Source organism: Carettochelys insculpta, chromosome 14 (genome assembly GCF_033958435.1).
Source record: "Carettochelys insculpta isolate YL-2023 chromosome 14, ASM3395843v1, whole genome shotgun sequence".
In the NCBI taxonomy this organism is placed as follows: domain Eukaryota; kingdom Metazoa; phylum Chordata; order Testudines; family Carettochelyidae; genus Carettochelys; species Carettochelys insculpta.
The window spans coordinates 26,355,217-26,367,527 of record NC_134150.1 but is presented as its reverse complement, the minus strand read 5'-3'; the positions used below and the strand labels follow the sequence as shown (position 1 = coordinate 26,367,527).

Here is a 12,311-nt window from a genome sequence, read left to right as displayed (position 1 = left end):
GGTGTACCATCACCAGCAGGAACCGGAAGGGTCCAGAGAGACGTACCCCAGCGGTTCCTCGCTCTCCTCCCCGGACGAGGCTACGGCCCTAGGGGACGTCCATCCTACGGACGATCTCGAACAGTTTCAGGAGCTGTTTCAGAGGGTGGCCTTCACGCAAGGCATCCAGACAGCAAAGGTGCAAGAGAAACACCATAAGCTCCTCAAAAATTTGAGACCTCCGGCCTCCTCCAGAGTAGCAATACCGCTTGATGAAGCGATCTTAGAGTCCGCCACTACGATATGGCAGACCCCTGCAACTATTCCGCCTGTCCAAAAGAGAGCGGATAAAAAATGCTTCGTGCCGGCGAAGGGCATGGAGTTCCTGTTTAGCCACCCACAGCCAAACTCCCTGGTGGTGGAGTCCTCGCAACAAAGATCAAAAACATCTCAATTTAAAACAGGGGGAACAGACAAAGATGCCAAGAAGCTAGAGCTGTTCGGCAGAAAGGTCTACTCCTCCTCCACTTTAACGTTGCGAATGGCAAATTACGCAGCGCACTTAGCGAACCATAATTTTGACAACTATTACAGGTTAACCTCCCTCATGGACTCGCTTCCAGAGGACAAAAAGCCGGTCCTCAAGGCCATAGTGCAAGAAGGCTACGCGGCTTAGAGGACGGGAGTTCAGATTGCTTTGGACGTTGCGGACACAGCAGCACGTTCCACAGCAACCGCAGTGGTGATGAGAAGGGAGTCCTGGCTCCAGACCTCGGGTATACCGAGGGATCTGCAGGCGAAGATAGTTGACCTTCCCTTCGACTCGCAGAAGCTGTTTGCTGAATCAACTGACTCGGTCCTTCATTCCAGTAAAGATTCAAGAGCCACACTCAGGACCCTGGGGATTTACACCCCTCCATACACAAAGAAAAGGTACTACCCTCAGCAAAGGCGGTACCAGTACCAGCAACAGCGCCCCCAGTATCACAGGGGTTATGAGCAAGGGCGACATCAACAGCACCAGCAGTACAGAGCTCCCAGGCGACGCTCACAACAGAGCCGTGCGTCCTCGGGGCGGGGCCAAAGGCCACAAGTTTGACATACAGATCCAGGGCTGCGCCATCACTACCATCACACAAGGTCATCCGAAGCGGCTGTTCCACCATCGCCTCCGACCATTCTACGACCAGTGGCAAAGGATCACCACAGACAAATGGGTGCTGGAGATCATAGCCACGGGGTACGCCATCCCCTTCCAGTCGCTCCCACCGTCACGACCTCCACCCAAGCCCCACCTCCAGGAGGCCTCCCAGGTAGCGAGGCTCAGGCAGGAGGTGGACCATCTCATGCTCATAGGGGCGGTGGAAAGGGTGCCGGAGCAACTGCACGGGAAAGGGTTCTACTCCAGGTATTTCCTCACGGAGAAAAAGACAGGAGGCTGGAGGCCCATCTTAGACCTTCGCGGCCTCAACAGGTACCTGCGCAAGCAACGTTTTCGGATGACCACGATCGCCTCCATCCTTACAGCACTGGACGATGGAGACTGGTTCGCAGCCCTCGATTTACAAGACGCGTACTTCCACATAACCATCCATCCGGCTCACCGGCGATTCCTCCGGTTCATGGTAGGCAACGAACACTTCCAATACAAGGTCCTACCGTTTGGCCTCTCCTCGGCCCCCAGAGTCTTCACCAAGACCTTGGCAGTGGTGTCAGCCTACCTGCACAGACAGGGGGTATTTATTTTCCCGTATCTGGACGACTGCCTGCTCAAAGGGGCCTCGAAAGGGGAGGTTCTGCGCATGATACGCGTCACAGCAAACACGTTCTCCTCACTTGGCCTGGTTATCAATCTGGCAAAATCACAAATAGACCCCACACAGGACATAGAGTTCATAGGGGCTCGCATAAACTCGGTTACAGCGAGAGTATACCTACCAGAGGCTCGCTTTCAAGCCATCGGTTCCCTCGTGCAAGTCATCACCTTCAGCCCTACGGTGCCGGTCTTGACGTGCTTGCAGCTGCTGGGCCACATGGCAGCGGCGACGTTTGTAGTGCAGAACGCCAGGTTACACATGCGCAGCATGCAGCACTGGCTGGCGAGTGTATACAAACCGGCAGTACACACCGTTCACAGGGTGGTGTCGCCCACAGCCGGGGTGCGCAAATCCCTGCAATGGTGGGTAAACCCCAGGAACTTGCTAACAGGGGTCCCCTTCCACCAGCCGCAAATATCGGTTTTTCTCACTACAGATGCCTCCCTCATAGGGTGGGGAGCGCACATGGGCGAAGAGGTGACTCAAGGACTGTGGTCACCCACGGAACAGTCACTACACATCAATGTACTGGAGCTCAGAGCGGTGTTCAACGCCTGCAAACACTTTCGAGACCACATACAAGGCAAAGTCATCGGGATCAGTACAGACAATACCTCCACCATGTTTTATATAAACAGGCAAGGAGGAGCTCGATCCCGTGCCTTATGCGCGGAAGCAATCCGCTTATGGGACTGGTGCATCGCCCACGATATAATCTTGAAAGCCTCATACTTGCCGGGTGCGCACAACGTGAAGGCAGACCAGCTGAGCAGGAGTTTTGCGCTCACACACGAGTGGCAGATCCGTCCCGACCTGCTACGGCCGATTTTCCACGCATGGGGTTTTCCCCAAATAGATCTGTTTGCCACTTGGCACAACAAGCAGTGCCCACGATTCTGCTCCAGGGCAGGACTGGGATGGGGGTCCCTGGGGGACGCGTTCGCGATCCCGTGGGGGGGCCCCCTGCTTTATGCGTTTCCTCCCACAGTGCTGATCCACAAAGTTTTGCAAAAAGCCAGGAGGGAAAGGGCCCGGATGATCCTGATAGTCCCAACGTGGGATCGCCAACAATGGTTCCCCCTACTCCTGCGCATGTCGGACCGTCCACCGATGCCTCTTCCGGTGGCACTGGATCTGCTCACGCAAGCCCAGGGGTCCATAGTGCATCCGCACCCCCAAAGCCTGCAACTGCAAGCGTGGTTAATCCATGGCTCAGCTCCCTAGAGAGCACATGCACAGTGGGAGTACAGCAAGTCCTAGAAAGTAGCAGGAGGACTTCCACTAGGAAGACCTACAAACAAAAATGGAATCGCTTCACGGCTTGGTGTTCTACCAAACAGCTGGCCCCCCTTTCGGTGCCTATACCTACAATTCTAGAGTACTTACTGGACCTCAAGAGAGGAGGACTCTCGCTATCCTCGTTAAAGGTCCACCTTGCCGCCATCTCGGCGTTTAGACATGAGGAGGAAGGGCACACGGTGTTTGCCCACCCTATGGTTACCAGGTTTCTCAAAGGGTTGGTAAACCTCTACCCCCCTCGGAAACCGATTCCACCTTCGTGGAACTTGGACCTGGTGCTTACCACACTGATGGGACCACCGTTCGAGCCCTTGGCCACGGTTCCCCTCCGCCTCCTTACAATAAATACGACCTTTCTTCTTGCAATTACGTCAGCTCGTAGGGTGAGCGAGCTCGCGGCAGTCATGGCAACGCCACCCTGCACTGTTTTTTCCAAGGAGGCGGTAACCATACGGCTGCATCCAGCCTTTGTTCCCGAAGTTTCTTCCGAGTTTCACATCAATGAACCTATTGTTCTACCCTCGTTCTATCCAAAGCCTCATAACTCCAACGAAGAGGCGCGCCTACACCTCCTGGACGTGAGGAGGGCGCTAGCCTTCTACGTAGACAGGACCAAGTCCTTCCGGAAAACAGATAGACTCGAATTCTCCCTCGCTCCCAAATCGAAAGGAGAGGGTCTCTCCTCGCAGAGAATCTTGAAGCACATTGTATCCTGCATAAAAATGTGCTACGAGCTCAAAAAGACTCCTTTATCGGCCACTCCCAGGGCTCATTCCACCAGGGCAGTGGCGGCATCAACAGCCTTTTTCAAGGGCGTTGCGTTAAAAGACATTTGCAGAGCGGCGACCTGGTCATCCCACGACACCTTCGCCAAACATTACGCCCTTCACAGGGTATTCCAAGAGGATACCCGTCTCTCTGCAGCGGTCCTCTCGGGGACAAGCTGCACATAATCCGATTACCCACCTCCTATCTTGGGTTACTGCTGGGTAGTCACCTATTGTGGAGCACCCACGGGGACACTCGAAGAAGAAAGAGAAGTTACTCACCGTAGTAATGGTGGTTCTTCGAGATGTGTCCCCGTGGGTGCTCCACTACCCGCCCATCCTCCCCGCTTCGGATCTCTGTTAGTGTTTTGCAGGGGCACCCGAGGCGGTTGGTCGAGGAACTGGCGGGGACCGGATCGCGCACATGGCCAGGAGCGTGCAAGGGAGCGGCGCGCGCCAGCGCATGCGCGGTCCGGCAGAAACTGCTTGGAAGATCCGATCTGTGGCGCCGGGCAAGCCCGTCACCTATTGTGGAGCACCCACGGGGACACATCTCGAAGAACCACCGTTACTACGGTGAGTAACTTCTCTTTCCTGAGCTTATCCATAGGACCTTTTCCTTTCATATACTTCCCTAAGGCTTACTTCTTCCATGATGCCTATAAGTAATTACCAGCAAAGGCATCTGTATATTTCATTTAATAATCTTTAACTGTGCCATGATGTTCATTCGCCTTCTCACCTGTGCTGTAACTTTACAAAGGTTAACCTGTCCTTGCTCTCTCAGCTTCCCACGGCTGTTCTTTTATCCCTTTTCATTGTGTCGGATCTGAGGATCATGACTTCTTATCTATATTTCAGGGTGCCCATCATTCCATTGGGTGCTGTAAAATAATAAAAATAATCATCGTAGTTCTGATGAGTCACCGAATAGGAACACCTTGTTAGAAATACAAAGTCAGGAGCTATATGTAATTATAGCAAACAGTTGAACAGCAGAAATGCTGAATATTATTTCAGTAACTTGGTTAGGGTAAAGAACCTCTGACACCCTTTGAAAACCTAAGTACTGTACACAGGTATAAGTGAATAAGATTAGGTAGAAAGGGTATTTTGAAATTTATTATCATGATCTTGGTGATAAACATAAATAAAAATGTATTGAGCCTTAGTATGGGTCACTTGTCACACTTCTACCAAAGTATTGAAATAAACAATGTTTTTCTCCTTGTTTATCAAATTGAACTATTGCTCTAAAATAGTGCTGTTTATAAATATTGCAACCTGCAACCCTTTGAGTTGTATTTGATATTTATTGCAAAATTAGCAAGTTCATTGTTACAAGTAGCTCTAACGGATCCTGCTTTTTCAGGTTATGGTGTGGATCCATGGAGGAGGTTTAATTCTAGGCGCAGCTTCAACATATGATGGTTCGGCATTATCCAGCTATGAAAATGTGGTGGTGGTATCTGTCCAGTATAGGTTAGGCATCCCTGGATTATTTAGGTGAGACATATTTTGTTACCATGTGTCTGCTCAAACTCTCTCTCTCTCTCTCCCCCCCCGCCCCACACACACCCTTTTTTTTTGTCAAGAAGTACGCTCATGATTGAGCAAGAATTTCTTCAGGCCCAAAACTGTGGTCTTTGAAGAATACATATATAACCTCTTCCTCCCAACAGATTACTACCTTGTCACGGTTGGTTGCTTGTATGTCTCAGTGACCCTTAGAGCTATGTCAGTAGGAGCCTAGCGCTCCTGGTCGGGCCACCCATGCCGGACAGGTCGAAGGGTAGAGACCAGACTCAGTGTGATTCCCTGGTCCTCCAGATTAGGGGTTGAGCTCAGGGCTAACGACCCAGACCTAGAAAAACACTATGTTACGGGAACAGCAACAAAGAACTCTCCTACAACTTTGTGCGGTGGCCTTCCAAATTCTTTTGTGGGGACCTGTAGGGCTGATAATAGCGAAAGCCGTGAGGAAGCTACTGCCATCATGATGGACACCAAGACAAAGACCAGAATTGGATTCTGGAATGAATGAACCATGTATGACACTGGCAAGCTAGCACAAATAGTCGCTGAAATGAAATGATACAACCCACGTGTCCTTGGTGTTAGTAAAAGTAGATGGACAGGACTGGGGAGACTGAAGACTTGCACAGGAGAAACAGTGCTGTATTCCGAAAGAGCCGATGACCAGCAGTATGAGGGAGTGGCCATCATCCTTAAGAAGGGGATTAAGAAATGCTTGCTAGGGTGGAAACCTGTCAACACCAGACTAATGAGCGTCAGACTGAAAGGAAGACAAGTGAACATCACCATGATCCATGTTTATGCTCCAACCAATGACAGCGGTGAAGAAAATTGAAGACACCTTCTTCAAGCAGCTGCAGGCAGAAATGGAGTCTACATCACACCATGACCTTCCATCATTATGGGTCATATGAATGCCACAGTGGGAAATGACAACACACACTATGACAGGGCCATGGGCAGACAACGGTGAGAGACTTGTAGGGTTTTGTCCCATCAGCAGTCTGGTAATCGGAGGGACGCTCTTCTCACACCGCGACATTCACAAGCTGACTTGGTGTTCACCAAACGGCAGATATAAGAATCAGATTGACCACCTGATGATCAATGATATGTAGAGATGCTGCTTGCAAAATGTGAAAGCGAGGAGCGGTGTGCACATTGGTAGTGATCACCATCTAGTGATGGCGCTTGTGAAACTCAAGCTGCGAAGAACAGGCATTAAGATGCCCACACAAAAACGCTTCAATGTTGAAAAACTACAAGATGTCACCATGAAGACAGTCTTCACCATTCAGCTGAAGAACAGATTTCAAGCTTTGCAAGATTTAAGAGATGATGTACCTACCGGTATCACAGATAAAATCAACATAGAATGGGAACAGATTGCAGTAGTCTACACAAAGAGCAGTGAAGCTTATCTGGGTTTCAAGGATAGGTAGAAGAGGAAGGAGTGGATCAAGCCTGATACATGAAAAGCCGTCGAACAGAGATGGGACATAAAGAAGAGGATGGTAGACGCTAAATCAGCCAGATTTCAAGAAAGATGTGAGTAGAATTATAGAGAGGCAAACTGGAAAGTGAAGCAGCTAGCGAGGGCAGACAAACGAGCTTTCATGGAGGACCTTGCAACAAAAGCTAAAGATGCAGCTAATCAAGGGGAGCAAGGAAATGTGTACAGAATCACCAAGCTTGTTTTTTACAGGTATCATGGCAGGACAAGGGCAGTTATTGACTACAGAGAAAGAGCAAGACGCATGCTGGACAGACTATTTCAGAGAAGTTCTGAATAGACCACCACCTGAAAAAGTAGTGGATATCCAGGAAGCTGAGGACGACCTTGATATTAACGTTGATCCACCAGAGAAAGAAGAAATCAGTGCCACCCTCAAATCCCTGAAAAATGTCAAAGCCCCAGGACTTGAAAACCTGAACATGGAGTTGTTTAAAGCAGATCCAGAACTTGCAGCCACCATTCTCCAACCACTGTTTACAGCAATTGGGAAGGACAGCAGATACCCGATGGAGTCGTCATCAAGATTCCCAAGGAAGGAGCACTCAGCGACTGCAACAGTTGGTGTGGGATCACACTTCTATCCATACCCAGCAAGATCGTAGCCAAGGTCATCATCCAGTGGATCTCAAATGCTATCGACAAGTCTTGAGGAATGAGCAAGCTGGATTTTGCAAGGGAAGGGGATGTACACAGCAGATTTTCACCCTGAGAAACATCATAGAGCAGTACACAGAGTGGCAGAGACAGTTGTACATAAACTTCGTCAATTTTGAGAAGGCTTTTGACAGCATACACAGAGAAAGCCTTTGGCACATTCTGACAGCCTACGGAATCCCTCTGCAAGTGGTCCAGCTCATCAAGAGCTTTTACACCAACTTCACATGCAGCGTGGGATGCTGCAGTCTGTCTTTCAAAGTCAAGAGTGGGGTCAGACAGGGATGCGTTATGTCTGCACTATTCTTCAACATGGTGATTGACTGGGGTTACGTCTACACGTGCACACTACATCGAAATAGCTTATTTCGATGTAGTGACATCAAAATAGTCTATTTCGATGAATAACGTCTACACGTCCTCCAGGGCTGGCAATGTCGACGTTCAACTTCGACGTTGGGCAGCACCACATTGAAATAGGTGCTGCGAGGGAACGTCTACATGCCAGAGTAGCACACATTGAAATAAGGGTGCCAGGCACAGCTGCAGACAGGGTCACAGGGCGGACTCAACAGCAAGCCGCTCCCTTAAAGGGCCCCTCCCAGACACAGTTGCACTAAACAACACAAGATCCACAGAGCCGACAACTGGTTGCAGACCCTGTGCATGCAGCATGGATCCCCAGCTGCAGCAGCAGCAGCCAGAAGCCCTGGGCTAAGGGCTGCTGCACACGGTGACCATAGAGCCCCACAGGGGCTGGAGAGAGAGCGTCTCTTAACCCCTCAGCTGATGGCCGCCATGGCGGACCCCGCTATTTCGATGTTGCGGGACGCAGATCGGCTACACGTGCCCTACTTCGATGTTCAACTTCGAAGTAGGGCGCTATTCCCATCCCCTCATGGGGTTAGTGGCTTCGACGTCTTGCCGCCTAACGTCGATGTTAACATCGAAATAGCGCCCAACACGTGTAGCCGTGACGGGCGCTATTTCGAAGTTAGTGCCACTACTTCGAAGAGGGGCGCACATATAGACACGGCTTGCGTGATGCAGAGAACAGTAGTAGCAGATGCATCAAGGGATATCAGATGGACACCTTTTTCCACACTCGAAGACCTTTGCAGAAGACGTTGCGTTGCTTTCCCATGCCCATCAATACTGCAGGAAAAGACATAATGCCTATGGACCTTTGGATGCCAGGTTGGACTAAGAGTTAGCCAAAAAACACCCAGGGATTATGACTCTCCAACATAGAATCACCAGCACCAATCATGGTAGAGGATGCAAACTTACCCAGCACAGACAGCTTTACATATTTAGGCAATATCATCCGCCATGATGGAGGCACAAGAATGACATCCAGACAGGCTAAGCAAGGCCAGAAATGTCCTTAGTATGAACAATGTATGGAGAGCTACACAGTACATTGTCCGCACTAAGCTTAAGCTGTACCAGAGCTGTGTCATATCAACACTACTATACAGCTCAGAGTGCTGGCAGATGACAGAGTGTGACCTTTCCAAGCTCTCATCCTTTCACACCAGTAGCCTTCGCAAGATACTTCTCACCTTTTGGCCAAAAACAATCTCCAACCATGACCTGCTCTTGTGATGCCACCAGCAGGACGTGACCACTATCATCATGAGAAGATGCTGAAGATGAGTAGGGCACGTGTTGAGAAGGGAGGAAGACACCATTGTAAAGATAGCACTTTGCTGGACACCTGAAGGACAACGGAAACATGGGAGGGCCGAGACAACATGGTGGCATACTGTTGACGCAGACATTAAGAGAATGAACTACAACTGGGACACACGGGAGAAAATGGTCAAAGACAGACAGAGGTGGAGGACCTATGTTGCTGCCCTACATGCCAGCAGGTTTAACAGACTTTAACTAATTGTCCCTTCCTCCTTTCTTACTGCACAATTGAAGCATCTTTTTTTTCAAGTAATTAATTCTGTTTTTCATTATTAATGACAAAAAGCATCTAATCAGTTTTGCTCTGGGTGCCGTGAGATTGGGTAAAAAACTGAAGTCAAACAACAAATTATAAAATACAGAATGTTAATTTGGTCTGCCTAAACCTAACATAACTTGATGTGTGCCTGTTGCTATACGCTGTATCTGTAATATTATGTTGTGTGGAGTTCATGTGTATAGTGGAAAACTATTCCTTTGAAAGTCCATGTAGTGATCGGCAGTGACGTGTGTAGTACTCAAAGCTGTAGACTGGGGCTCCAAAACAGACTTTAAATAAACTAGTATAAGAATAAAATATCAGCGTGGTTTTCTTTCTCTAGAGCCAGTATGGTATGCCCAATAGTGAAAAAGTACATAGATGATGGTTTTACTATTAATAACCTCTGTACTCGTTTGGTTTCAGTACTGGTGATGAACATGCCCGTGGAAACTGGGGCTTATTGGATCAAGTGGCAGCTCTTCAGTGGGTGCAGGAAAATATTGCATTTTTTGGAGGCAATCCAGAGTCTGTTACTATATTTGGAGAGTCTGCAGGAGGATTCAGTGTTGGAGCACATGTAGGTTGCCAATAAGTACCTTATATATTAAGAACACTGAGTCTAGAGCCAAGCCTCACTTTTAAATCTAGCTGTTGAAGTGGTCAATCATGAATTATATCTAACCTGTATTTTAATATGTAAATTATATTCTTGTTTTCATTTTCTAGCTCTTATCTCCACTGTCAAAAGGTTTGTTCCATAAAGCCATATCAGAAAGTGGAGTTGCTCAACTTCCTGGCTTCTTTATTTCCTATCCTCAAGCAGTTGCTAATGTAAGTTTTTCAGTATTATCTCAATAGTATTTCACTAGAACTATGCCTGAAATCTTCTCAAATTGAGTTTCAAATTAACAGTCAAATGTTTGTACATTACTCTTTTTTTCTGATAGAGCAAATTGATCTTCAAAGATTTTATTTACAGTTAGTTCTACTTCAACAAAAAGAATTTAGACTGAAAATATCAGGTTCTGATCTCCCATTTTTTTCTGTAGTGCTTCAGCAAGGTCAGGGAGATTTTGAATGTAACCTTATTAGAGGTTAATATTTGAGCAGCAACTCTGCTAGCTCCTGACTAAAGAAAGAGGGGATGTTCACTTCTAAGCTGTCTGGACTTAGCTGCAATAATCTGCTACACTGAACAAATTCATTTACCTAACTTGGAGCTGGGGGAAGTCTGCATCAGGTGTCAGCATCCTGTGTTGTTAGTTTCCAAATTCAGGAAGAAAAGTAGGGGTTAGAACTTGATTTTCCTATTTTTTTTAATGATTCCAGGGGGAACGATGAGTGTCTTAGATATTACAAAGGCAACAGAAAAAGAACCGCAATCAAACTAATCACAATTTACACCAGAATTACATCTGAGAACCATCAAACGTGTATCTATTGAAGAGTAAGGCAGCTTTTAAAAATATCCTGGTTTGCTTTGAATAGTGCAGAGAAACCAGAAAATAGTTTTCAAACATGGGATCTGCAGACTTCTGTTCATATATATCCATACATCATTCTCTGGGTATATACACACACGCACAAAGGCAAGTGACGTGTGTAATGGAGAACTGACATAGGAAGCATCTGATTGCCTCTGCACACTGGTAACTTTTGGCACTTTTTAAAATCCATTGTACAAGTAAGTTGTAGTTACTGGTGATTTGTCATTATCATGCCACATTCATCCATTCTTTTTTCTTTTTTTTAAACAATTGCAGACAATTGCTAATATATCTGGCTGTGAAACAACCAGTTCAGCATTGGTTCAGTGTTTAAGGAAGAAAACGGCTGAGGAAATAGTGACCCTGACTGGTGTTATATGTAAGGTATGTGAGAGCTACTAATTTAAGAACTGTCCAAAGACGTATTAAGAGCAATAGAAAGATTCCCATTGACTTCAGTAGGCTTTGGATTTGACCCTCAACGCAGTTACTTATGTTTAGGGTTTGTCTGTACTTACACCATTGCAACATCAGAGCTGCACCTCTGTAGCCTTTCAGTGAAGATGCTGCCTACGCCAAAGGGAGAGCATCTTCCATCAGCGTAAGTAGTCCGTCTCCCTATGAGGTAGAAGGTGTGTCAGTGGAAAAACCTCTCCTGTTCACATAGGGCTGCCTGCACGGAGGTGTAGATCAGTGTAACTGTGTTGTTCATCATGTTGAAAATCCTCAACCCTGAGTGCCGTCGTTATACTGACGCAAATACATATTGTACAGGAGGACTCAGGCCCTGTCTGCGCTGCTAGGTTTTGGCAACAAAACAGTGAGTGTGCACACTCTGCCGTGCAACTTTTGTTGGGAAAATTGTCCTATTTCGGCCAGAAAAAACTCCCCCCCCCAAGACTTTTTTTCTTTTCCTTCCCTTTATTGTCAACAAAGAACCAGTGTATTCTCTGTCAACAGACACACCTGCCCTGGTGGTGCTGCTCAGTGTTTTGATCTCTGCTACCCTGCACGCATGTGCCCCTCCCCTCTCAAAGCTCTGGGAAGTATCTGACAGCTGAGTGAACAGCTCCATTTGAGGTCCAAAGAGCAAATCATTGGAATGCTCAGGTTCTGTCCTGCACGTGGAACACAGTGGCAGGCAGACTGTTGCTGCAGGGAGTTGGGGAGAGGGCAAGACGACTGTGCGGCTTTGACATTCCTCAGCACAGAACTGCTCATACTGTTGCTCCCAGCAGCTGAGGAGGCTGCGGGAGAACTCGGGGGAATCCCAAGATACATAGTGAGTAGCTCTGC

At 47.9% G+C, this 12,311-nt stretch overlaps 1 protein-coding gene across 5 annotated transcripts in view; it reads left to right on the top strand.

Annotated features, from left to right (window-relative positions):
* LOC142020454 (fatty acyl-CoA hydrolase precursor, medium chain-like) overlaps positions 1-12,311 on the top strand; it is a 45,102-nt gene that overhangs the window by 16,528 nt on the left and 16,263 nt on the right. For all 5 annotated transcript variants that reach the window (XM_075008253.1, XM_075008255.1, XM_075008252.1 and 2 more), the window contains 4 exons: positions 5,235-5,368; positions 9,952-10,105; positions 10,255-10,359; positions 11,292-11,399. In XM_075008253.1, the coding sequence (XP_074864354.1) occupies positions 5,235-5,368; positions 9,952-10,105; positions 10,255-10,359; positions 11,292-11,399 (501 nt within the window). The remainder of the gene's footprint in view (positions 1-5,234; positions 5,369-9,951; positions 10,106-10,254; positions 10,360-11,291; positions 11,400-12,311) is intronic.